Source organism: Clytia hemisphaerica, unplaced genomic scaffold (assembly GCF_902728285.1).
Source record: "Clytia hemisphaerica strain Z4C2 unplaced genomic scaffold, Clytia hemisphaerica genome assembly, whole genome shotgun sequence".
In the NCBI taxonomy this organism is placed as follows: domain Eukaryota; kingdom Metazoa; phylum Cnidaria; class Hydrozoa; order Leptothecata; family Clytiidae; genus Clytia; species Clytia hemisphaerica.
This window is the reverse complement of record NW_027104057.1, coordinates 1263997-1291608: the sequence shown is the minus strand read 5'-3', so window position 1 is coordinate 1291608 and position 27612 is coordinate 1263997. Positions and strand designations below refer to the sequence as shown.

The 27612-nt window shown below is 35.6% G+C and overlaps 2 protein-coding genes across 3 annotated transcripts in view; both read left to right on the top strand.

Moving 5' to 3' along the window:
• Positions 1–18707, top strand: part of LOC136812305 (kinesin-like protein KIF28) — a 27897-nt gene extending 9190 nt beyond the window's left edge. Inside the window, exons 3-28 of one of the 2 annotated variants that reach the window (XM_067068803.1) lie at positions 35–167; positions 370–449; positions 633–668; positions 957–1038; positions 1919–2030; positions 3015–3220; positions 3706–3741; positions 4072–4142; positions 4306–4366; positions 4559–4783; positions 5085–5119; positions 5390–5470; positions 8551–8665; positions 8988–9186; positions 9704–9912; positions 10501–10649; positions 10978–11115; positions 11355–11438; positions 11876–12013; positions 12316–12384; positions 14490–14618; positions 15341–15488; positions 15818–15897; positions 16437–16493; positions 16866–17035; positions 18666–18707. In XM_067068803.1, the coding sequence (XP_066924904.1) occupies positions 35–167; positions 370–449; positions 633–668; positions 957–1038; positions 1919–2030; positions 3015–3220; positions 3706–3741; positions 4072–4142; positions 4306–4366; positions 4559–4783; positions 5085–5119; positions 5390–5470; positions 8551–8665; positions 8988–9186; positions 9704–9912; positions 10501–10649; positions 10978–11115; positions 11355–11438; positions 11876–12013; positions 12316–12384; positions 14490–14618; positions 15341–15488; positions 15818–15897; positions 16437–16493; positions 16866–17024 (2832 nt within the window). In that variant the 3' untranslated portion in view covers positions 17025–17035; positions 18666–18707. Of the gene's footprint in view, positions 1–34; positions 168–369; positions 450–632; positions 669–956; positions 1039–1918; positions 2031–3014; positions 3221–3705; positions 3742–4071; positions 4143–4305; positions 4367–4558; positions 4784–5084; positions 5120–5389; positions 5471–8550; positions 8666–8987; positions 9187–9703; positions 9913–10500; positions 10650–10977; positions 11116–11354; positions 11439–11875; positions 12014–12315; positions 12385–14489; positions 14619–15340; positions 15489–15817; positions 15898–16436; positions 16494–16865; positions 18314–18665 lie in introns of those variants that run through there. The other variant, XM_067068802.1, reaches the window with a different exon arrangement.
• LOC136812323 (uncharacterized) lies at positions 18674–27612 on the top strand. Its single transcript, XM_067068822.1, has 10 exons — positions 18674–18938; positions 19598–19786; positions 20185–20321; positions 20619–20713; positions 20926–21085; positions 24237–24303; positions 24625–24678; positions 24984–25201; positions 26294–26471; positions 27386–27612. The coding sequence occupies exons 1-10, from the start codon at positions 18674–18676 to the stop codon at positions 27523–27525; spliced, it is 1503 nt and encodes a 500-aa protein (XP_066924923.1). The 3' UTR covers positions 27526–27612.

The window sequence follows — 27612 nt, the reverse complement described above, 5'->3', positions numbered from 1 at the left end:
ACCTGTTATTGAACCTTTGGATTTCATTTTTTAGAAAGTAGTCTTCCAAGATTTGGGTGAGGGTGTGCTAGCAAACGCATGGAAAGGCTATAATTGTTCATTATTTGCATACGGGCAAACAGGGAGTGGTAAATCATATTCAATGGTTGGATATGGTGTCAATAAAGGTAATATTTCTCTTAATGGAGCTAACACTATATTCATCATTTTGGTGAGAGTCATCCTTAGTTCTTTAGATGAAATTACACACCTTTGAAATCCATTCTCCGCCTTTGTGCTTATTAAAAAAATCTATATTTGATCTGGTTACTAACATTTTTTGCTACAACTTGTGCATGACAATATTCTTTGATTTAAATTTAATTTCAGGTGTCATTCCGATCACTTGCGACAGACTGTTTCAAGATATTGATGCTAAAAAGAAAGAAGGATCCAAAACTGAATACCAGGTTAACAATTACAATAATATGAAAAAGTAAACAAGGCTTCCGCTCACATTCTCCTGTTTAATATGTGAAAATTTTGGAGGGCTGGTTTTTGTAGATTTCCCCCCTCAAATTTTTGTTTTACATCTTTAGGTTTACTTGACCATACTTTAAAATAAACATGTTATTATATTGGTTAAATTTTAGGTCAGCTTGAGTATGCTTGAGATCTACAATGAACAGGTGAGCTTCCAAGTTTTCTTTTTTTTAATTTCCCATTGAGCTTCCTTTTTAGTGTTTTTGCTCTAATCATAAAGAAGACGTGTGTTTATTTAATATTCGATATATGTAAAACAACTAAATATTCATAGAGTGACGATTAGTCTACACAATATATAGACAGCTCCAGGCTTTTTGTCTTACTTTGTCCATATCTACTCCTACAGATGGCTACTAATGGCCCATTTTAAATAAAAAAATGTTTTTAATGTTTTTTTAATTCTCTATTATTTAACTTTTTCACTTTTTCAGGTTCGTGATTTATTAAACCCATCAACTCTGAAGATCAAAGGTGGAATGAAGGTTAGGCAGAACCCAAAGACAGGATTTTATGGTAAGACAAATACTATAAATATCTCTCTTTTAATAAAATTAAAAATATTGTGCACTTTCTTTATAAGAACAAAGTATATAAGAACATAAAGGCTATATAAGAACAGAAAGTTCACCTCCTCACGATGTTGCTGCGCAACACTTTTGCAGAGGTAAGCAAGTCTAAAAATGGCAGATATTAAGAACAGGTAGAACATTTTAAGGATTTTGTAGAATGCAAAACACCCAATTGCTTAAGAAATTCCACAAAAATACTCACAAAATGGTTATAAAAAAGGTCAATTTTGCCAACAACAAAGTTTTATTTTGAAATTGAGCAAAAGCTTTTCGATTAAAAAATCATCTTCAGTGCTACAAGCGATGTTAAAAGTTGGAAATCAAAAAAGTTTGTGTGTTTAATAAAAGCAATTAAATGTAATAAAAAACTGGATAAAAGAAACATCATAAAAATATACAAAAGGCAAGATGCATGTTAAGAGAATATGTAAAAAGGTAATTAAAATAATTGACTAAGTTACTCCATTTCGAAAAAGAATTAATCGATTTGAATCTAGTTGGTCATTTAAAGACTGTCTCTTGAGGGCTACGATAGATGCCTCTAAATTCTTTCGTAAACCAGTTTTTCTCAGGGGCATTAAAGATAACCTTCCAATCGAATTGATGATTTTTTGAAAAGTTTTGATGAATCTCTAGGGTAACGACTACGGATGATAATTATAGAATTTCATAGGGAAAATGTTCTGGTAACTGTTTTATCACCAAAGTCCTGGCATAAGTAGAGAGGCTCCTTTCTTTATTGAAAAAAATACTTTTACTGTATACTTTGACAATAGCTCTTGAGAAGCATTCACAATATTGACTATTCTCTTCTCTCTTTGCAGTTGATGGTTTGTTATTGCTACCGGTTGGAAGTTACAAAGATATTAATGCCAAAATTGAGCAGGGAACCAAAAATCGAACTGTGGCTTCTACAAACATGAACGCGACGAGCAGGTTCGAGTTGTTTATATGTTATTTTCTCGTATTTGTGCAGTATTGTACTTTATTGCTAGGATATTGATTCTTCCAATAGGATTTTTTTTAGAATGTGAATTGGAATTGAAACGGTTGATTATGAAAATGTTTTACGGTTTTATTTTCTGGCTTTTGATAGGGGTCCCTTCTACTTTTGATATCAGAAAGTATGGATTGGGCTTAGAATGAATGAAATTTTAAATTGAGATCAAATTTTAAAGACAGTGTCAACGATTTGATTTTTAATCTCGGCAATGAGTTTTAAAAAAAACACTTGAAGATCACCAGATGCTAATCAAAAATAGTGTGACATTGTATAAAATGCTCAAAATCAACTTTTTGGAATAACTCTTCATATTTTTTGAGTCAGCCATAGAGATTTCACAGGGTAATAGACCTACCTCAACGTGGAGATATGATTAAAAAAAAAAATTGTTATTTGAGTCAAAATTGTGGCTGCAATTCAAAAATTCTAGTTTTTTTTTTAAGTGTAAGCCACACGATATTGAAAAGTGATCTCTGAATGGGACCTTCTAGACTTGAAAGAAGAAAGGCTGAATTTTCCAAAAAGTGTTAAATGTACATACTTTTGCGTTGTTAAATGTACTTTTTTGTGGCTTTTTTGTCAGCCACATAATTTATTCACACTTCATGCTTTAATATATTTAAGTTGAGTAAGCCACAAAATTTCGTTCTTTTTGCAACAGGTAGATAAATTATTCAGCTTAACCATGGATGTATTTTGTCATGTAAGCCACATGATGGCCTCATTCTCTGAGCAAAATAGTGGATGACATCAAAAATGTCACAGAACAGGGGTTAATTTTTGATTAGCAGCACCAGATGTTGAGATTGGAGATTGTACTTTCACACCCTGTTAATTTTCTTACTTTTTCCTGTGAAGATACTTATACTTGTGGTTTTCAACATTACTTTTAATTTCTTTTCTATCTTCCTCATCAGCCGTGCACACACTATAGTTGCTCTGACATTTACACAGAAAGGTAAGAACGAGAATACAGGACAAAACACAACAAAAACCTCCATTGTAAATTTGGTGGATTTGGCTGGTAGTGAACGTGCTGATTCCACTGGAGCGACTGGTGATCGGTTGAAGGAAGGATCTGCTATCAATAAGTCCTTATCCACACTTGGAAATGTGATCAAAGGTAAATCATTATTATTTTGACTGTAATGTATACAAAGTTCTAGGCACACGAAGGCCTCCGAGAACTGCTAATTTTTGTTTATATTTTACTCATAGTCTTGAATCATATCTTTTTGGGTGTTTCTCCCAAGCAACGTTTAGTTTCTCGTTGAAGAGTTCAGTAATTTTTGCAATCATAATCACTTTTCTTCTTGAATATGTATATGATACACAAGATTTATTAAAGCTATTTATATATCTCTGTAAATATTTTTTGAAATGTTTTGAAATAATTTTTTTAAATAATTCACCTTATTATTCGCTTTGTCTTCCATGTTAATTATTTTATATGATTTTGAAGGATGTTTTTGAATTTATCCACTCCCACCAGCACTTAGATCAACTTATAAGCCTTCTTGTTGTAACTAACTACAGTGTTGTTTATGTTGAATTATTTCTTAGTCACATAATATACCTTAAATACTAACGTCTTTCATTCATTTTTAGCGCTTGCTGATGCCAGTTCAGGCAAAAAGACTTTAGGTAAGAGCTAATTGTTTGTGAGTGTGTCATTATGCTTTAAAATATATATAGGTTTTTCTGGTTTTGCCAAAATCAAGCTATATTATGGAATCAAATATACGAAATCGAAGAGGAGGTTGTTTACGCAAATCGAATGTTTGCTTAAAGGAATTATACGGTGTTATATACACCCGACTCGTCTGAAACTACTCGTGCAATGTTTACATTTTACTACTTTAATGTCCCTTTAATTGTGGAAGTTATGTAACTTGACGTTTAGTCAAACTGAAGAACCTTAAAGAAACAAGGGTATCTTCTCCCATCTTGTTTCAAGTTTTCGTTTGCTTTTAGTTCCATTTCGTGATTCCGTTTTGACGAAATTGTTAAAAAACGCTTTGGGCGGAAACAGTAAAACTATCATGGTAAGATTTGACTTTTTTTCGTAGTCCCGATTATTATAATTAGCTCAAACTATGGAAAAATTCGGATAATAGAAGTTCTACTTAGCGAAAGTCCACAGTACATAAAAAATAACTATTTCTCAATTAAACTTTTCATCTTGCTTTCAAATTATTTTCTTCACAGATAGCAGCGTTGAGTCCAGCAGACATTAACTACGATGAAACTTTATCGACTTTGAGATTCGGTAAGAAATATACTCTAATTCAATACTTCTTAGAATCGGGCGCTAGGGACGTCTTTCAAGAATAAATGTTAGTCGATGTTGATGATACTTTCTTTAAACTTATGAATTATTCAGCTTTTTTCTCTAATTTTCATGTAAAAGCTTATAGCTAATGAAACCTTCTTTTGAGCTATGTAAATTGAACGTATTTAGCCGACCGTGCCAAAGCTATCAAAACGAAAGCTGTCGTTAACGAGAGTCCAACCGACAAACTTATTCGTGAATTGCGAGAAGAGAACGCTAAACTGTTAGAGCGTCTCAAACAAGCTCAAGGAGATCCAGCTAAGCTTGCCGCTATCGCAGCCGAACAAAATGGTGAGCCGGTTGATGATAAACCGTCCGAGGCGGAAGACACGAGCAATAAGATTGATGAAGCAGGTAATATGAAACTTTGGTTTATATTGTTCTTGCATATATTGTGGTCCCTCATCCGATATTTTTCTTCGCCTGAAGGCTCGAGAAAATATTACAGAAAAATCTCGGGACTCGTTAAGTATTTGTCGTATTGCACTCGAAGCCATGCGATAACTATTACATATCAGTTTGACTACAATTTGTCCCTTGTATTTTTATTGCTCATTTTCTACTATGTCTGCATTTAGTTGTTTAGTATGCTAAACTACACATAATGATGTGATCTTCATGTATCTGAATTCTGTAACACATTGTTTTATTTCAGAGGTTGAAAGGATGAAGCAAGAAATGGAGGATAGGGTAAGGTCTTTATTCATTTTTAAGAAGTTCTCTACTTTACTTGATTTGCACACTTTTGAGTATTAACTGATCCCTCTCCGTGTATCAAGATCATATTTTATTGATCATAAAATGTGACTGAATAAATTAGTTGAAAATGTAACGATGGTCCGGTTCTTAAAATCACCTGAACCCTTGAAACTTGATCAAAAAATGACCAGTAATTATTTCTTTTTATCTCTTAAAATCTTATTAAAAACTGACCAGTAAATATATCACTTTACATTCCAGTTGAAGCGAAACCAAGAAGAAATGGAACAAATGAAAAAATCTTGGGAAGATCGACTCAAAGAGGAACATAACGCCTCAAAGGTGATGACTATATGTTATTTATTTGATTTTATCATGCATGGACTTACGCAGGGAAAATGAGTTTTGATTGGGTTAATATTACTTGTCAATGGAGTATGGTGAATTAATTTGACTGTTTTTGCACTTGGTTATTTTGAAAAATTTTCTTGGTTGACAAAATGCTTTCAATTTTCAGCTAGGATCCACTTTAGCGTGGTTACAATTTCTTCGAAGTATTAAGTGAATGAATCTAAAACTTAATAAACCAGCCGAGGCTGGAAGGTCAGCCAATAGAGCTTAGCTAGATAGCTTTAATAATTTTCTTCGACCGTAGTACAGTGGTAGAGCATCCGGCTACGGTTCGCAAGGTTGTGGGTTCAACCCCCAGCCGGGTCATACCAAAGATTCCCAAAATGGTACTTGATGCCTCTCTGCTTGATGCTCAGCAACTAAGAGAAGGATCAAGGGTAAGTGGAGAAATCCAGGGAGAAAGAGTGGCGCCCTCCCCTACCTTCGGGTAGATAGCTATCGAAAGAGGAGCCTTCGGGTCGCCTCCGACTGCGGTCGCAGACTTACTTACTTACTTACTTAATAAGTGGGTTAACAGATGTAAGAGATGCACTGAAACAGAGTAGACTAAATAAATATGTAGTCTACACAATAGACAGATCCAGGCATTTAGGCCTTACTCTTGGTCTATAGGCACTGCTATAGGCGGCCACTAGTGACCCCCACCGGGAATTGCTTATTAATAGGTTTAAACATAATAGACAACATTCACAAAAGATGTTTATCAATAGAGATTTTAAATAAAAGAATGTTTAAAACACAGCTGATTGGCTTAGGTTTCGAAATTCTCTATTAGTTCATTAAAACTTCAGTGCGCATGCGATTTATCTGGAGAATTTCAATATTCAAAACAAGAACAGTGCTCATAGCCCGAAGAGTAGGAAACGAAGGAAGATATGACGTAGCCTAATAAATATGTTGAATAATGTACAAAATGTGAAACATTTGATAACTTGATTTAAAATTAAGTAAAACAAGCCTGAGAGCTCCTCCAAACCCCCCCCCACGAGAAGCTCAAAGTATACTTCTCTTTAGCATTGTCCATATAGTACGTACGCAAAGATTTTCCAAATATTTGACACCCCCTCCCCCCTTGTACGCAGAGAACAATAGAAATGACTTTGTTTAAACAATAGATGTACGCTTTTGCTGAACCCCCTCTCCCCCCTTCACTGTGTACGTACTAATGGATGGCCCCTCCAGTCTGGGTAAATAAATTTTGTAGTTTAGTAACCGTCAAGTTACACAACATGCACACAACCATCTTGAAGACTTTGCTGGTCGCAAATGATACCGTGAAAAAGGGTAACTTGCATCATTGGAGGCTAACATGCATAGCCCTCAAATGAAAGACCCAGCTGGTCATTAAAATACAAAAATAAATCAAAACAAAAATGGTAGAGTAGAGCTGCGAGCGGAGCAGCGTAGTTGTATTTTAATGACCAGCCAGGTCATTCATTTGAGGGCTATGCATGTTAGCCTCCACTGATGCAAGTTACGCTTTTTCACGGTAATCAAAAGCAAAACTTAAAATTCATAACTATGCGGGGAAGCTCATTTTCCCCCGTTTTGCTTTAAACTCGTTTTTGATTGGTCTATGAATTTGGGCGATTGATTTACCGCCTTGGCAGAATAAACACACAACCATAATAAATAAATTCAACAGGGCAGCGGTTTAGCAATTAATTTCAACTAGGAATCTTTTCTTCTGTGCCAAGCACTGGCAGTGTTTTTTAAACTTTAAAACAATGTTAAATGAAGACCAGATTGATCTGTTTGTTATGGCTGTCCAAGTTGTGACGAGAGTGTGCATGTTGTGTAACTTGACGGCAGCCCGCTTTCGGCAAGTCTAATAAGAGATATCTATAAACTGTTATCGCCATTCATTCCATTCCATCATTCAGTCAAAATGTGCGCCAAGGTTAGAAAAGGTTAGAAAACACAATCTGCGTCCGGAACTGCGTGAAAAATAGTTTGATCAATTTCAACAAGAACTGTATATATTAATATTAATATAAATGATCAAATTCCAAAGACCATTTGTCATAATTTTACAAGTCCAATAATAGGAGATGTGATGTCATCATTTGGTTCCCGTCATCTGATTTACGGTCAGCAGGTAGAGCTGGAGAGTCGGAAAGCTTTTCCGCTGCTTTGCTGGATTTCCACTGTCGACCTCTGCACGCTCTGTGTTTAAAAGTTTTCAAATCGAAGTACAGAGCCGCATGCTAATGGAGAGTAAACCGAAAACACCAGTTTATCCACGGTTTCTCAATTTTAAAATTCAGATCAGTCCACACGAATTCCCTTTCAACAAGATTATAGCTGCTTCTTAACAGAAAAATATTTTCGACTGACCGGCCGAACGACTCCCACTTTTTAAAGTAGAAATGACCGGAACCAAACAGTTTTTTGCGATTCGCCTTTATCACAAACACGTCCAAGTCCAAAAAAGCACGATTGCATCCAGTCTTTATATCAAATTTATACAGTAGCTGTACTTTTGTAAACTTTATCAAATCCCAATAACATTATAACACCATCAATCCCCCTAGAGGCAAACAAGAAAAATATGTTTTTATTGCAAAAACTATTAAAAAGCAGCTAAAAAGTATATATCAGAAAATTCAACATAAACAAAAACTTGAGCAAACGGCTTTAAACCTTCAAAGGATGTAGAAAAAGAATCCCCTTGATGAAAATCATGTGTTTGATTTGCCGAGTTAAAAAAATAAATTACAGAAATTGAAGCTTGCAACAGATTTACACTGGAAATACTTTGGTACAACACTGACTTATCACATCTGACTATCGCTTGAGCCGCCATCTTGAAACTACATTACGATCTGTAAAAACAACGCACGCTAAAAGTACCCAAAAAGTTAACCCGATTGGAAGAAAGTTTAGAAATCAAAAGTGAGATCGGAAAATCGGATTTTTTTTTTGTCGTCTTATGATGATGGAAGAAAATTTTACCTATTTGAATGCTCAGCTTAGGCTGACCAATTATTTCACTACTCCTTTTTCATCAGGCTAAAGAAGAAGAGCTTCAAAAAGAACATGAGATGAAAAAAATGACGGCTCATTTTTGGAATCTGAACGAAGATCCACAACTCACCAACATGGTCAACCATTTCTTGCAGCCTGGTGAGTGTACTTTCTTTATTTAATGCCGTTCCATAATGTCAATTGTAGAGTATTTCTCATGGGGAGTTTCATTTCATCAATCAGACATCACTTTTTTCCAAAATTGTTAGACAAGGACGTAGCTAAAACTGATGAATTAATGATGGTTATTAAGTGAAAGATAGGAGAGTAACGGTACTGTATGATGCAAAAACCTCATTAAACCCGTCTTGTTTTTTCCTTTGTATTAAACTTCTTCCATTGTCAATGTTATCATACTTTATTAGACCACCCCCGTGATTCCTTAGAAATGTTTTCATTTGAATCATCTTTTTACCATCAGGTGAATATCGTATTGGGAACCGAAAAGCTGATCCTGCACCGGAGATCCTTTTGAACGGACTGAGCATCTTAAAAGACCATGCTAAAGTCATACATGATGGTTCAACGGATTGCATTCGGATTACTCCTTCATCGGGCGCCAAATGTTTGATCAACGGTGTGGCGCGTGTTGATGAATGTGAATTACATCATGGTGATCGGTAAGTTGTTCTGTCTCACTTATTTTATTTCAGGTTGGATTGCATTTGAATCCTCCCTCATCGGATGTCAAATGTGATTGGTATAGAGGTTTTTCGATTTGCGCAAGATTTGCCCCTTTATTTGCCCCTTCATACGCGAACGTTTACTTCCACTATGACGGAAATTATCTAATTTACAAGAAATGAAAAAAATCTCTCTGTGATCCATATTGGGATTGTTTTCGGGAAAATGTATTTGTTGTAATTTACGCAAAATTGCTTTGTAAGATTTGATGTTAAATGCTCTAATGGCCAAAATTAAAAAAAAAAAAGATTTTCTCAGTGTTTATCATGGAAAAATGATATGACAAATATTTCCTTCGTCGATTCCAATAACATAACGATCCTTTTTGAAACGAGGTTTTCGGGCTAACCTAGTCTGCTCAAGGGTTAATTTTCATTTTCATAAAAATCGAGCTAAGAATAATCAGGGTTTTCTGTTTCGGAAAATGTATTTCAAACGTTTATTCATCTACAGTGTGATGTTTGGGAATAATCATTTATTCGTGCTGCACCATCCAAAAGATAAAGATCTTCTAGCCAAAAAAGATGCTGCTAAAAAAGAAGGCAAAACCTTTGTGGATCCCGAACAAAATTTCGAGAAAGCACAAGAAGAAATTGCACAGAATTCTGGACTGTTGAATTATGGGGATATCACGGACAAAAAGGATTCTGGGAAAAGTAAAGGTGGGATAATATTTTTTTCATTATATATAAATTTGGTGATCTTTCTGTTTACTTTAACCGAATTAATTTTCGCGAAAACAGTGTTTTAAGTTTCGCGGGGATATGATTTTGTGAATCAGCCTAAATTAGTTGAAAGTGTCCTTGAAAACGCCAAGTTGATTCGATTTGGTGAGTCACCGAGGCGATCTCACCCGATTTCGCAAGATTTATTTTCACAAAAATGAATTGAAAACTCGCGAAAACGCGAAACTAAAACTCGCGAAAATCAATCTGACTAAATTTACCCTCCGCTTCTTTAATGTACCGTTCAGTTTACGTAAACTCGAACTGACTGCCTATTACCCGATGTAAATAATCTAAAAACTGTCTAAAAGCCTTATGTTTAGGCTCTCCAAAAAGAATATCTAGGTAAAATGCGTAAAAAACACAAATTATGAGGGTTTAGCTCTATATAATATGTCCGCTTTTTTTGAGACACTGTAAAAAGCAGAAAAGACTACAAGCCCACTCCACCCTGCTCCACCCTGCTCTTCCGATTTAAAACAAAAAGAAAATTTAACAACAATTTTTACGTTCATTTCAATTTAGAGGACATGATTTTACAAGAAGACTTGTTGAAAATTCTTCCCATGATCAACGAAGCCAACGCTATGAGTGAAGAACTGGACAAGAAAGTAGCCTTCGAACCTGTTCTCATAAGTCCTCAGGCTAGAGGTGAAAAAGAAGGAAAAACAGAGGTATATTGTCGTGGATTATATAAAACGATTTCATCTTCGTAACCATTCCCTTATTACTTCATCGATATAACTTCCCGTCATTATTCCGTCTGAGGAGCAAATCCCAGTGTGGAGTCGATGATGAAAGACTGAACTTATACCCAACGGTTCTGAAAATTGGTATTTTTAAAAACCTTTAGGCTCAGATTATATTCATTTTTTAATTTCATTTAAAAAAAAGTGACGTAAATTATTTTAGCTTGGAACTCAGGCAAAAACTGCACATGGGAAAGGGTAACTTACACGAATTCCTAAAAGGATTCATTTAAACGGTTTGCTTTCTTTTCAGGTGAACGTCAAAATGAAGGATTTAACAAATGATAACGAATGGTTGTGGGATAAAAATAAATTCATTAACCGGAAATTCATTATGCAAGAAATTTATCAAAATTTTGTCGATGGAGATCCTGACTGGGACGTCGAAAAGGTTTGTGGTTTGTTCTCAAATGAAATGGTTTATTATTTGCCGTAAAGGTTTACTAGTTATACAAATAGGTTTACCATTTTCTCTGCATTTTAATAAATATTCCGACACTGCCACAAATGACTGAGTGACTTTCAAGCTAACGATATGTTACACTCACGAACGTACAATAATTTTGTAATTCATCATTTTATGACATTCTTATATTTTTTGTAACTCGTCATTTATGATCTTTTTATCAGGAGAAAGATCCATTTTGGGAGCCAACAGATACAGATGTTTTGATTGGAAAAGTGCATGTCTATCTTCAAAGTTTAGCTTACAAGGTATGTTTTTAAAGGGAAATTTTCTCATTGGCTCTCTTTGATAGGATAGCTCAGTTGGTAGAGCATTCACCTTTTAATCCAAAGTCATTGGGTTTGATCGCCGGCCTCCGACAATTAAATGAATAGGTAGCTTAAATCGAGTTATCTAAACCCCAGTATACGATATTGTGTAGAAAGAGACACCCCCTTCTCAAGTCAGAAAATATAGTGGGAATCGAAGAAATTGCATAATATTCTGTAGTGAAGGTTTCTTTATTTGGTTACTTTCAATGGGGAAAAAATAGGAGGATAATTTTCCACCGGGGACGATATTTTGAACAAAAAATAATAAGCTGAGAGATTCTACTACATTTAGGCTCCATCGATAGCCAATTGCTTACAAATTCAATCAAATAGACATCTCATAATCTCCTTTGCTTACCCTTTATTACCAATAGATCGAGTTGGATGAGAACATAGCCATCACTGATTACAAAGGGAACGAACAAGGCCAACTTACTGTCAAATTGGAACCATGTACTTCAAGCGGTGAATGTTTAGATGATGATGATTTTGTTGAGGAGCCCAAAGAGCTGGTTTGTGATATTCAATTACTTTTATCATACAGTTGACCCTCTCTAATTCGATTTTCAAGGGGAATTCGATTTTCGATAGCAGAGCGTTGTTCATGAGAATTTCTTGTTGACGATGACTTTCGATATTATCGAATAATGAAGCCTATCGAATGGAGACCGCCAAAATTAGAGAGCGTCAACTGTAATTTTAAGTTTATTCTTTTTTTTATTTTTTGACTGGAATATAGTTTTCATGAAATGAAGAATCAAATAGTCCTAATGAATATTTAAAACTCGTATGCATAATTTTATTTGCGTTTCAGATCGGTGGTGCTTTACATTTCAAAGTCAGCATCAAAGGAGCTTTAGGGCTGCCAAAGAAATTCTCAAAGGTAAAAAATTATACCCCTATGGTTGAGTTTGAGTAACTTGTGGAACGTTGCTAACTTTAAAAGCCCAATGGATTTGAAAGCTTAATATGTTTGTTCATCAAGGTGTCTCTTCCTTAAATCTTTTCAACACGGTATAAGGGTCTATCATGTCCAAGTGCAAGGATTAAGTTTAGGTGATTTCATAGTCGAAATTGATTATGGGTAATCAGGACTGATTGCGCCTCCATAACGGCTCTCTGTTGGGTAGACGCAATAATCTTCAAAAAATTTCGAAACTTTGGACTAATACTGCCGTCCTTTGGTAAAAAGGTGTATGTGACATAGAAGTTTTGATTTAAAAAAAACGCGACAAACGAGGAGAACGTGTTTGAAGGACACCCGGCTGGCCCGTTAATGGTTATTTTTGTTGATTTTCACACTCCGGTCTAATTTTTCATCGGCTTTCCGATGGTGTTTTTAAAAATAGGAAATCTTTACATTTTGGCTTGATTTTTGTTACTTACGTCTTTTTTTGCAATTTAAATTTTAGTTTAATTTAATATTTTCTTATAAAAATGTAACATATGTCTTTTTGACATCACATTGAAGGGGTATCTATAATTCTCGTTTGTAACATACGTCTTTTTAATTCAAATAAACTGACATACTGTACGTCTCTTTTCAAATTACAAAGACGAAAAAGTGTTACTTACGTCCATTCACCGCCTCACAAACAGACATCCGGAAGCGAATCAAGCAAAACGGACAACACCATTGGAAAGAGCACCATCGAAAACCCCAAAATATGAAATAAAATCTTTTTTGAAAAATTTGTCACATCATGATTTTAATATAGACACTGGATAAACAACGTATAAAACAATCGAGGATCTAGCTTTGTCCGCAAAAAACAACTTTCATGGCGGCTCGAAGTTCTCTGATTTTGAAAAATGATTAATAATCTTATTTCTAAAAAGTCCTCTATTTTTATCTTTTTTTACTTTTACGTGCCAAAAATTTGGAAATAAATGCTGAAATATTTAACGGATACATGTATTACATCTGTTGTGACAAAAACATCACCAGGCAAGAAAAATGAAACAAAAGGCCAAAAATGACACAGAATTTTAAGTTGGCGATATCATTCTAACATCTTTTTGAGAAGAGCTAAGATTGACATATATCAGACTTGAGTGTCTTCACCGTGGTATGCAAATATTTTGGAGGCTCGTGGTGGATCGGTGGTTTTGTTGAGGTTAAAGTTTGAAAATTTCTGGTGTCAACATTCAATTTTTCATACATAGCATGTTTTTCGTATCTTTCTTGCAACTTGAAACGTCATAACGACATACACAGCAATTATTTTGATGCGTTCGACTCTATATGGAAAACTTAATTTTCATTTGGGAATGGAAATGACTGTGTTAAGATGAAAAAATCATAAAATGTTACGAAAAATTGTTTAATGACGGAAGGAGAGTGAACAATAATGTCATTAATGCGGACAAGGCTAGAACATGAGAAATCAATGAAAATATAGCTCGTTGTTTATCCAGTGCCTATAATAAATTCTTGGTCACATACGTCTTTTTGCCAAAGGGCGGCAGAATAGTGAGTCGTTAATAGCGCGCAGTGGTCCTGATTAATAGTCCCCATTACGCCTTGCGTTTGTGAAACGGCATGCAATAGCGAGTTTATGTATTCGAGATAAATCGAGGGAGACGGTATGAAGCAAAGTTGACATGTCTCCAAAATCACCGTTCACTTTGCTCGACCACGGTAAAAACACCAAGATACCGCCGTCTGTTTAAGTGAGCAAAGGCGATGTAGTGCCGTACACCAGCTATCGACTTTGCTTTGTATCGATTTAACTTACCGTCGCCCTTCGATATCCTCCGATACATAAACTCGGTAATGTTGTATGTTCTGCTCCCAGCTAAATATCGTACCGCCGTAAAAAAAATGGTATGATGCCTCCGAGCTTGATGTCCAACAACTAAATAAAAGGGTTAAGGTTAAATGAGAAATCCATCCAATGGGTAGAATGCAACTAGCGAAAAGAGTTGCCCTTGACTGCGGTCGCAAATTTACTTATATATCTTGTTAACTCAATTTTCCACTAACAGGGAGAATCGTTCTGCAAGTACAAAGTATACATTGACGAATCTGAGAACGAAACGAAGCGTATCAGCAACACAATCAATCCCAATTTCAACCACGAAAAAATATTCTCCTTCAATCCTGTCACCCAATTGGTAAAATCTTTTTATAAGAAAAATTAAACGACCTTTTATTGATCTCAGGGGCACCCTAATCTCAAATATCTAAATTCGCAAAGTAAAACTCCTTTTTATTTTGGAGATAAAGTATAGGCAGCTCTATATACAGTCGTATTAACCCATTTGAAATTAAGTTTTGATCAATGATTTCCCATGTTTCGATAATTCCCAATAGGGTTATCGTAGGTTTGTAGGGAATTATTGAGGACAATCATTTCCTAGCACTTCTTAGGAATATATTTCTTAAGGATTTACGAAAACTTTTGTGCTCAGTTATTTTTCCTTCATTTTATCTTGACTAGCCTTGCGCATAAATTCACTTCTTGAAAATGGGGCGCTAGTTACCATTTATCTTAAGAATTATGTAGCGGTTATGTTTATTCTCTTAGGCCGGGTAGCCAAGTCGGGCATAGTATTCGCCTTGTAATCCAAGGGTTGTTCATTCGATCCTCTGTCATCGTCAACTCACCGAACGACTAGCTTAGGTGTGGCACTCCACTTAAGCATTAAATCTCTCAGGTCTTGCTTAAAATGGAAAAAGGGGATCACTGATTCCTAATTTCGCCGACAGCCTCTAAATTAATATACATTGGAGTAATAACCCGATCCTCTCTAACTCGAATGTCTCCTAACTCGTTTTCACCATGCGCGTTCGAGTTACGGAGACTCCATATTGTACTTACTTTCTTTTTTCATAGTTTGTAGACTACCTGATGAAATCATCCCTGGTGATCGATGTTCGGGGGAAACAATCAGACGACGCCGGTAAGAAGGCCAGTGTGAGCACCAAACAACTCATGAATGTAGAACAATTGAACCGTGGACGCACGCAAACTATGGTCAAAGGTAAATCCTTAATTTCCTTCCCATTGTCTCTGTTTAATTCAATTCTTGTGAAAATTTAACTTCCCCGGGATCAAATTTTGAATAATTTATTTAGCTTATATGGGTTTATTTTGGCAGGGATTAGATTTTGCAATTTCCCTGCCAAATTTAACAAAACTAGACTCGTATCAGAAAGGGAAAAAAAGGCAAACTTTTGCCTGTCTAAAACTGACTTTTTACTTGTTGATCAACCCAAAAAAGATTTGAAATGCATGCCTCGTTCGAATGAGCCAAAAAAATTCCAAGAATGCCCCTCCCCTACTATGAGCGTTTTTACCAATTTTCCATAGGAGATGAAGATGAACGATATAAAATGTTGTGTGAAATAAACACACAGAAAAGAAGAGCTGAACGAAATGCAAAAAAACTGGTGAGTCTTTTATTCCGTTGATCGGAATCCACAATTGATTGCTTCAGTAAATGATTGAAGAATGGACTGAATTTTTCGAAAGTTTTTCAAAAAAAAAAAGTTTTTTCCCTTCAGTGTAGTGGTTATCGTTCTCGACTCCTTCACGGAAGGCGACAAGGTTCGACTCCCTCTCGGTTTTACGATTCACTTGGCAAGTGAATATACTTTCGTCTAAGTCAACCCATGCCATGTGAAGTGAAATGGGTACCATAATCTATATAAAAATGTGGTTTGCCATAAAAGTATGCCTTACATTGTATCTGGCATGGTTGCGCTTCTCACAAGAATAAGCATTCGCCAGTATGCAATAGCTCTCACACGTTTGTTTGAGTAGTGTAGTCGATACGTCATGGCTCTGTTGTGTCGTGCGCACACAGTTAACGTTGTCTAGTAAGCACTTCTTCCTATCTTAGATTAGGCAAACTATCCCGGCATAGGAGCTATGTCGACCATTCCTTCTTTGATTTTTTTCTTGTGAAAAATCGATTTTATCTTTTCAGCAACGAATTAACGACTTGGTAGACCAACTGAAGAAAGAAAACAAACCCAGTTTATCGGTAAGGAAAAATAAGGAATCGTCTTTTTCCTCAGTTTGGTTAGCTATTCATAACCAGACGAGTACCGGAAACAAAAGTTTAGGTGGTGCCCAGCTGATACATAACGTTATTTCAATGTTTATCTATCGTTTACAACGTCCATATAACGTTAGATGAACGTTGAAATAACGTTGCTGTGAGCCGGATGATCGAAATTTGATCATTCTACTCAGAACTTCAGTATAAGTTTGGAGTCGTTGAACTTTTCTGCGAATGCTTACTTGCAGTGCGAAAATCTAGCTAGAAATCAGAAATATAACACTAGAAATCATAAGGTATATAAATTTGTAAAAATATGGGCAAAGTTTACCACATCATTTTTTTTTTCATTAGGTGAATGACTTGGAATCCTTGTTACAAGGCCCTGACAAGAAAGATATGCAAAGATTTCATGCAGCTGCTGGCGTTGTACTGCAAGGCGAAAAGCTGAATAAAGATGCAGTGGCTAACAAGGGGAAGATCCAGTCAAGTACAGCTTGTAGTATACAGTGATGTTGCAAGAGGTATCTTTCGTTTTTTTAATTTTTTAATTTTTCTGAAAATGCACCAATTTTTCAATAACACTTTCACAAAAAGGTCCACTGGCTGTCAAAGTTTATAAAAATTAGTATTATTTTTTGAAGTCACTATAAATTGAATCATCTTCTAAGTTGTTGTCAAGATAATCAAACCTCTGAACAAGTAGATAGTATTCTACCAGAAATTTATTAATGAAGTCGTTTTGGAGTTGTAAAGTTCTAAAGAAGAAGTTGCTTTTTTTGAATTCTTAACAAGAAAACCTTAGACACTAAACCACTTGCATAAAGCTGGGGAAGTAAAATTAAACCTCAGACTGATCAGATTTTTCTCAGAAGTCGTTTTTCTCCTCACTCAAAAGTCTTCATCAATGAAAATCTTAGGGAGAAAATTAAAAATGACCTTTTTATATAAAAAAACTGAATCCTCCCAGCATGCCAAGAAGAAAGCAAATGAGAGCTGGCACAGTTTGACCTTGAAAAGCCGTAGATCTGATTCTGTACTTTCAGAATACTTATTTTCAATTTGCACTTCAAATCTTACTTGGGGCCAGTGAAATACTACAATATTTTGAAAATTTTGGTCTTAGCCTGACTATTTATATAGTTTTCAATATTAAAATTTTTTTTCACACACATATTATTTTACACCCTTGCACATTTTCATAAAAGCTTTGTATATAGATGGAGGTGTGTCAAAATGTTTTCCATGTTTTCTAAATATTTATTTGTGAAACAGTCAGTAGAAGATTTTGCAAATTTTATGACTTTCGACTGGCCCTGGATTTTGTGACCCCTCGTTAAATCTAAAACTTGTTTTGGGGGGTTTTAAAGTTGTGCGAGCTCAGAGGTGAAAAGAAATTCTTCGATAACATTTTTAAGGACTTTCATTTTTTATTTTTTATTTATATATTATATAAAAATGAGAAAGGAAAAATATTTCCAAAATAATCATTTGATATGTAAGTTATTAAAAACTATATATAAAATGTACATAAAAAGCACAAGCTAATCATTATTTAAAAGCTAATATACTAAAAGTTCGAACGAAAATAAAAATAAATAAAAGTTATTAATCTCCAAGAAAATATTTTTGATCGAATTTTTGAATGAAATTTTCATTGACAAAAGGGAAGAAAATCAACCATAGAAGAACTATGAAGTACTATGACTCCAATAGTTGAAATATCGCTGTATGTGGTATTAAAAAGCTATTTAAGATCTATCTAGAGCAACTTCCCCTAAAAATCGTATGACCCTTTTTCCAATTTTCCCACAAAAAGATCAATCGAAACCAAAACTTTGGAAAATGAAAAAGAATTGAACAAGACTTTCTGACGTTACCTCTTTATCCAGTCAGACCTCTCATTATGTCTGGTTTTACTCTCCAAGTAATTTTTCACTCACTTTAATTTTTGTGCTTCTCTGCAGAAGTCCATTTTTCTTTCTCTTGGTGACACCAAGCCATCTTTAGTGGTTCTTTGAGAGTTTATTTTATTGAAAGGTCTTTAAACATAACACAAGCTGTGTTTCTTGACCTCTGACCTACATTATTTAGCTTCAGAAATTTTTAAGATTAAAAAAAACAGGTCTAGAAATTTTCATCTTGACAACATAGTCTGCATCATGACGTCTTTACACAACTTGCTAGCCGTAGTAGCGTCTATCGGCTTTGCCATCAAACCTGTTTCCAGCATCCACATCAGCGAAGTGAAATGTACCAATCGTTTGGAATTCCGCCATGAGATCCGAGAGCGTCGTTTCACAACTTGTGAAGAAGTTATTAAAGACAATCCTTACTGTGGAAAAACGCACCATGTGGCTTGGACTAGCTTTCCACCGTATGTTTTTTATAACCACCACACGGGAAATGTGTCAGGCATTCTACCAAGTAAGTATGATTATCTTTCTGGTGTTATTTTTAAATGTTCTGCGTTGATCCTTTTTTGTTGTTGTTCTCAAAGTCCCCTAAAACATCCCTTTCTCACAGACCCACTGGGAACCCTTTTCATTGGAAAAATTGAGCAGAATATCGTCCCCAGTGGTAAATTATACTCTGCTCTGATTTTTGTCCCCGTTGAAAATAATCAGATGAGCAAATCCTCACTGCAAAATAATGTGCTATTTCTTCTCTCCTCACTGAATTTTCTGGCTAGAAAACAATGTAATTCAAATCTCCAGCAATAAAAAACAGTGGAATATCAACCCCATCGAGTTTTGGTCCGTTTTTTTACCCCCCACTGGCTGATAAAATCCCACCGGGTCTGTGAGAAGGGGTGTCCTAAATTTTATTCCTCAGATATGGGACAAACCAATACTTTAGCTTTATCTAAGAGTGCGTGAGTCTACACAGTTGGTACACAACGTTGTTTCAACGTTCATCTAACGCTATTTATACGTTATAAACATTTGATGAACGTTGAAGCAACGTTGCGTGGCAGCTGGATAAATTCTCCCTCTCCTATTTAAATAATTTCAACTCCTCGCAGTGCAAATCATGTTAAATATGACTTCTTTCTTAAAAGAGTGACTTTTCCATTTCTTCCACAGCGATGCTGGAATTAGCTTTGGAATCTTGTTGTTTCGACTGTAGCTCTGTCAAATACGATGGCCCTTACCATCACATGGTTCCCTTCTTCTTGGACAACGCCTCTTACGTAATACCTACGCAAGCGTCTGTTCAGAACATACAATATCTCGGACAAGAATATATCCATATGTTACCTGTCATGCATTTAGGTAAAGCGAGAGGATTAATGTGTCAGCGCAACAAATTAGGGGTTTGCCGTTCCTTCAAATGTTCTGTTCATTTAAGCTGATAATAGACTCTGTGAAAACAATCAAAAGTTTTACTGGGCTATCCATAAACATATCGACTAGATCTCACGTTGAAAGATCATACACGTTTTTTTTATAAAAACGTCCAAAAATTTTGAAGCTTTCAGGTGGTCTTGAACTTTTTGAGTTCTTTAAAATGTTCAATGTTCATATTTTGAGTATTTTTGTACATTTCCAAGAAATTGGGTGTTTAAGACTCTGCAAAGCTTTAAAAAGTTGGCTATCGAAGCTTGGTGTTCTTATACAGTTTGTTCTTATATAAAAAAGTGTATAAAGTATCAATGCATTGTTTTGTCTAGGTGTATTCGCTATCCCACCTAAAGCTGATGTCATCAAACGAGGAACATTGCTATTGGCTTCTATTGGAAATACATATCCCCTCTTGTTGTTGGTGGTTTTAATGTCGGTGACTGCCGGTGTATGTGTGTGGGTCCTTGTAAGTGCTCGGGGATTTTTGTTATCAATCACATGGGCCCCGTCAACATGGGGTATAGGGGCGTGGCCCCCTAATTTCTTTGCAAATCTGGTCGGTGGGGGTGGTATCGGCTAGCAACACAATGTTAGGTATCAATTTATCTATTGATATAACTGCTAAACACCCTCAAAATCTCAAACACATGGACGTGCCTCCCCTGAGGTATCTAAGTATCATCTTTATTAATATCCTATATTTTCATTTCCACGGCCGTAGTTACACGTATTAACCCGCAAAAATCTCTCTATTTTCTCTTAGGACACCAAGTGGAATGCAGGCGATTTTCCCGATACTTTCCCCAAGGGAATTTTGGAAGGAACATGGTGGGCTTTTGTTTCCATGACAACTGTGGGGTAAGTCTGTTGTGCTTTTTATCTCCTTTGATTGGAAGAAAGAGGTTCTCCCATTAATTTGTCTTTAAATTTTGCTGGGTGACTTGCTGGGTTTAATTCATTTGTAATTGCAATGACTATAAGGGGATTTTTTCTGTAATTTCTTTATTAACTAGGTGCAAAATGATTTATAGTATTTGTTTCGATTTACAACATTTTAACTTTCATTTTAGATACGGCGATAAGACGCCGAAGGGTCCGATCGCTCGTACTTTCGCTGCGTTTTGGATGTTGATCGGCATAACAATCTGTTCCATTTACACAGCTACGTTGACTGGCGCTCTCATGTCGGTAGTGTCGGCTGAAAATGAAGTCTCCTTTTATCAGAAAAAAGTATGTTTCGTTTGAAAGGAACATTTCCACTTCTACAAGAACAATGAAGTTCATAATTCTCAACTTCAGTTGAGCTATAATCTGAGAATGTCTGTATGTATGTATGTATGTATGTATGTCCGTCCGAAAACTTTAGGGCAGGCTGGACACTTCAAAAAAGGTCGGATTTGGCTGAAATTTGGCACACTTGTTCCTTGGGTGAATATCTGGGGTTTTTTTTTCATTTTTTGAAAATTTTGATTTTTGGGGCCTGGGGACGAGTTTTTCGCCAAAACGAGGCTAAAACTTTGGGGCAGCCTGGACACTTCAAAAAAGGTCGGATTTGGCTGAAATTTAGCACACTTGTTCCTTGGGTGAATATCTGGGGGTGATTTTTTCATTTTTTGAAAATTTTGATTTTTGGGGCCTGGGGACGAGTTTTTCGCCAAAACGAGGCTAAAACTTTGGGGCAGCCTGGACACTTCAAAAAAGGTCGGATTTGACTGAAATTTGGCACACTTGTTCCTTGGGTGAATATCTGGGGGTGTTTTTTTCATTTGTTGAAAATTTTGATTTTTGGGGCCTGGGGACGAGTTTTTCTCCAAAACGAGGCTAAAACTTTGGGGCAGCCTGGACACTTCAAAAAAGGTCGGATTTGGCTGAAATTTGGCAGACTTGTTCCTTGGGTGAATATCTGGGTTTTTTTTTTCATTTTTTGAAAATTTTGATTTTTGGGGCCTGGGGACGAGTTTTTCACCAAAACGAGGCTGGCAGCCTGGACACTTCAAAAAAGGTCGGATTTGGCTGAAATTTGGCACACTTGTTCCTTGGGTGAATATCTGGGGGTGTTTTTTTCATTTTTTGAAAATTTTGATTTTTGGGGCCTGGGGACGAGTTTTTCGCCAAAACGAGGCTAAGACTTTGGGGCAGCCTGGAGACTGCAAAAATGGTCAAATTTGGCTGAAATTTGGCAGTAAACAGTAAGTTTATATTGTTGTATGCAAATTTTTTAATAATTATGTTTCATCTTTTTCAGATATAAAATACACTCTTTTTGGATACACCAGCAAGCAGCAATTTTTAAAGATTGTTGCTATTTTCATAGCGTGCTATCAGTGGTCACCAAATTTTTGCTGTAATTTGTTTAGAAAAAGGGGTTTAGTTTTAAATATGTAAATGATTCGATTTATATTCGATAACAAATTTTTTCGCATAAATAAATTTGAATATGATAGTTTTAGTGATTTTTCTTTGATTGTAATTTGGTTATAATTTGGTTAGAAATTAGAAAAAATTTAAATAAGTTTATACCAGAAAACATAAACATGATATACCAAGAAAACTTAACACCCTTTACTGAAAAAATTTACCATACTTCTATATATATAAAAAAAGAAAAAATCAAAGCTCCAACTAATCAACCAATTATTTAATCTTTTTTATATATGACATCTTCAACAAAGACAAAATTAATCTAGATCAAATTCGATAAAAGACTGTTTTAAAACAGTTATTCAAAGGGTATGTACTCTAGCTGTCAGTGCTAACCAAATTATAACCAAATTACAATCAAAGAAAAATCACTAAAACTATCATATTCAAATTTATTTATGCGAAAAAATTTTTATCGAATATAAATCGAATCATTTACATATTTAAAACTAAACCCCTTTTTCTAAAAAAATTACAGCAAAAATCTGGTGACCACTGATAGCACGCTATGAAAATAGCAACAATCTTTAAAAATTTCAACAGAACTAGGCTTGACCAATGGCGCTACCGGGGTTGTAAGATCTATCCCGTTACCAACAAATATATCGCCAAAAACATCTGGCATTATTTCTTTGAAAGAATCTCTACCATATGTTGTCGTTGAACTTGAATTTAACGACATATCGTTGAATCCATTGAATGGATTAAAACAAAGTCATGTTCCTGTTTTTCCTGTGCATGGTTCGTTTTCCATCAAATCTGGAAAAAAGAGCATTGCTGTTAAACGAAACCACTTTCCGCTTGTTCCTGCTTTTTCCTGCACTGCCCATAAGAGTCAAGGACAAACATTAAACAAAATAATAATTGATTTAATCCCTCCAAAAGGAATGAAAAGAAACAATTTGAGTTTTGTTTATGTGCCATTGAGCAGAGTTCGGAGATTGGCTGATCTCACAATTGTCAGACCCTTTGATCGGGATATTTTAAACTTGTCTGTGGATAGTGACTGTAAAGCTATGATGGTAGACTTTAAGAATAGGGATATATGTAAACATTTGTGAACCCAAGAAAACTTTAATATCTTGATAAATTTTAAAATCAATTTTCGTATATGATAAATTGTGGGAAATTAATTTTTCAGAGCAACGTGTGAACAAAAGCCACAAAAGGTTTGAGGAACTTTCTCCTAAGTTATTTATTTTGAAAGGCTCTTAGGACGAGGACACTATTCTAACGCACATAAAAAATGAAAAAATTAAGATAAAAACACCCCCAGGTATTCACCCAAGGAACAAGTGTACCAAATTTCAGCCAAAACGGACAAAGTATATTTGCTACCTAATACTAAATATTTGAAATGTTACAATTGGGCCTTCTAATAACGGGAAAATCTGAAGTTGAGCCCAGTGCGGTGCGCACGTTCGACTATCTTCTATACATCTTGCCAAATTTTATCTTGAACACTGTAATCCGGCTCATAATTCTTTGGGTAGATAGATAGAGAGTTGATATTATACCCAGTGACCTATGACTTTTAGACAGTCTTTCGATTATTTTTACTGGGCCCACGGCCAACTTCCTCGGCTCTTCATGAGCTGAACGTAACTCCTTTTCTTCTTTTCTAGAGAAATATATTTTCTGATTAGGAAATTGTCACCATAAGTGACAAAATTTCCTATGGTAAAAACAAGAAATACAACAAACTAACAAGTCTCAAAGCATTTTAGAAAAAAGGAAAAAAGTATTCACTTGAGTTCCAAACATAACCAGCAACTTCGGTTATGCCTATGTCATGAATATTGACGACAGCTTTCTTAGGGACCCTGCTTTCCCTGATAAAAATCCCTTGTTTGTGGCGCTGACGCCCTAGACCCCATGACCCATGCTCCCTCGTTCTTTTCAACTAACAGTTAACCACTATTTTCTTACTTCTTTCTTTAATGTCTCTTTTTTTCAAAAGATTGCGATTTTGGACCAAACTTCGATTGGCATGGTGGGTGTGGCAAAAATCAATGCCATCCCTGTTGGTAAGACTTACAATCCTTTTAAAATATTTTACAATATGCTTGATATCTTTGATGGAACTTTTGGCAAACAAAAAAGAATGATGTCTTATGTGGCATTTGATGTAGAAATTCTTATTCGACACGCTAAAACCCTAAAGTTGGAAAAACCTCTGTAAGGTATGTGTATCGCAGAATTCCCATTGGGTGACAGTCATAGTTTGACCGGATATTATAGCTAATTCTAAAGGGATCCTTTTGACCCATCAAGAATCATCCACTTTACATAGTTTTTATGAATAACCCGATTGCGCCACTGAGATTTTTGTACTTGTTTCTTTTCAGTGTACGAAGATTTAGACGAGCTTGTGAAAGGTGTTTTAAACGGTGAAGCTGAAGGTAGGTCACTTTCTTCTGTTGACGTATTATTATCAAGTCGAAATTAGGTCTAATCTTTACTACCGTTAGAAAATAAGCTAGCGATGTTTCTTTTATGATATAGAGAGAAGGGATACCTATTATGGTGACAAAGCAAAATAAACAAAAGAATTATTCAAAATTTGTGCTCGCGCGGAGGTGAAAGGGAGAAAGTTGTTCATTCTTTTGTTTAAAAATGCTGTGTGAGCTGGTGTAAGCATAATAGTAGAGGAGATACATTAAATGTTGTCCTTTCACTAACTACAGTAAAAATCTTTTCGTTTTAGGATTTGCATTGGACGACTACATGACAAACTTCTTTCAAGAGCAACTCAGTGAAGTCGGTCTCGGTGATTATCGCTTACTGGAGAGGATCAGCATCGATGGCATCTCATTTGGTATGGTCACTTTCAACCAATCAGATGCCTTGATGTTTCGTTCTTTCTTTCGAGCCAATGATGACAACAGGAATCTGATGGCGTACATGGCCATGTCTGAACACCAGGTTAATATAGTGTTCTTTTTGCAACCAGACATAGTAGAAAATAAGCAAAAAATTATAGAAGGGACAAATTATCGACCGCCGGAGGCGGTTTCTTTCATAGTGGTACGCTAATCTCGTTTTGCCTTGGCTCATTACTTTGTCTACCATTTACTTTCGGTTTTTTTAACTAGATTACCCAGGTGTTTCTCTTTTTTTCGCTGAATGTCTTTTATTCGGAATCGAATAATCGAGACATGAAAAATGACTATATTGTAATCTGTTTTCAATGAATAATCTAAAATGTACTGGAAATGACATGTAGGCGTTAATAATGTGCGCGCGCTCTTTCGCGTGCATGATGCGTGATGGAAGGCGGTCGTTTCATTGTGGTTTACATACACACTTTGACCTAGAAGTTTGTACAAACTGGTATTTAATAAATAACACAAATATTATTGTATTCCACGGATTACAAAAGACTCAATAAGTAATATGTTATGTTTTAAAACGCAATAAGCTAATTCTGGCGTTTAGCTAAAAGGGACCCTAGGCCAGCTAAGAGAGAACTCAGGGTAACATGGTAAAAGAGGTATTGCCTTCGGGGATATTCCACTGGTTAGATTACCGTTTTCCATCGAATCTCAGGCATGATTGTAAAGTACAAAAATATGGGGAGAATAGGTAGTCCTGATGGTTTTGGAATTTTCAGTCCTATTCAGGTGTTCCTTTTTCATATGTTTTAACGTTTTGACCTTTACAGCAATCAGTGATGACTTGAATTCGAGCAATGAGTCCATTGATGATTCTTACAGTTCACAACCATTGACTTTTATAAACTATGGACACCGTTTCTCGATCCCGGCGATCAAGCAAAATATTTGATCATTTTCTTTGAAATTGATACCCTTATGGTAGTACTACTCAATGTAGGTGAAAAAAAATCAAAACAAAAACTTTCATTGGTTTATAAATTGACCCACATCGAGTAGTGGTACCATTTAGGGTACCACTTTTCTAAAAACTCCGATCAAAGACGGCGGATATGGCTCAGTCCAGGGGATATGAAGGTCAGTTTTTACAACGTGAAATCTGAGTCTTAATTTCTTTCCACAGCACATCGTAGATATGGACCCATCGATCGAAGCGGAGCCTTTTTTCACTATCTCATCACCATTGTACATTCTGACAGTTATTTCATTGGTGGCCATTTGCATTGTCATCACGTTAATTGGGGTCGGCATCAAGAGAGTTTGTCTGAAGAAACATTATGAAGGACATCGAGTTGAAGATGGTAAGAAAATATTCTTTACCCCCAGAAGGTGTTAATCGAACAAATCGAATATTGATATGATTTATGATATACGGGAGCACCCCAAAAGAGCCCAGGCGTTCGAGACTAGTGTCATTGTTTAAATTCAAAATTAGTGGCAAGCACCCGGTCTCTTTTAGACGCTTCCGTAAACGTCACGAGTATCACGAATCAATTGGACGAAATCAAACGTAATCAAATGATTGTGATGCGATTGTCCGATCTCAATAGGTTGATTGCTACTATTACTTATACTAAGCTTTTTCAACCCTTGCAATCCTGCTTTTTCTACGATAGAGAACCAATCGAACGTATTTGGACGTCGCAATCGACCATTCGTTTGCTTCTGCGTTCGATTATGTTCGATTGATCCGATTGCAATTACCGTTCGGGTAACTAAATACATCTATCACTGAGAGTTTCACGATAATGATTTCTTTTTTAATTATTAATTCGGAAATAAATACTGGTTGAATAAGTGGTAATAATGAGCAAATAGACAATCAATGAAAAAACTCAAAAAATGTATAGACCGAGCGATAGACCTGCAAACACCTGAAAAGACCATGAAGATGTGAAACTGAAAAACCCTGTAAAAAAACCTACGATAATGAAATAGATTTTACCATGGCTGAATGAAATCAAATGCCTGTATCGTTGAATTTGTCGATTAAATGACCAAATCCTGTGTCAAAAAGGCGTACAATATTTTTATTTTTGACCATAACTTTCCAGCCAGTTGTCGTTTGTAAAAAGTTTGTAAAAAGTTTGGTATCATTGGAAAGATATTCAAATACGCTTATATTTTACACTCACTTTTCAAAATGAAAAATAAAAAAATGAATTTTAATTTTTTCTTAATGGGATTAAGTAACTACAACTTCGATTTGCCATAGGTTTGAATCTTGGTGATTTCAGCAAAGAGGACTTCAACGCTTTGAGGAGTCTCATCAATTCCTTACATCAACGAAACAACAATTTGTGTAAAGAAGATATTGAAAGCGACGGTGGAGAGACCACCAAGCTTACCCAATAGATAGTATGACCTTATTTGTAATTGGAGTGCACTCCGTCGTTGAGTTGTTAAAAAAAGAAACTGTTTGGTGAATTGATTGAAGTTTGA

Bases quoted from the DNA above. Each gene is read 5' to 3' on its own strand.
- LOC136812323 (XM_067068822.1), top strand. From the start codon at position 18,674: ATGACGTCTTTACACAACTTGCTAGCCGTAGTAGCGTCTATCGGCTTT. The intron at 18,939-19,597 runs GTAAGTATGATT...TTTCTTCCACAG, and splicing joins TGTGTCAGGCATTCTACCAA to CGATGCTGGAATTAGCTTTG. The intron at 21,086-24,236 runs GTATGTTTCGTT...TTTTTTCAAAAG, and splicing joins TCTCCTTTTATCAGAAAAAA to ATTGCGATTTTGGACCAAAC.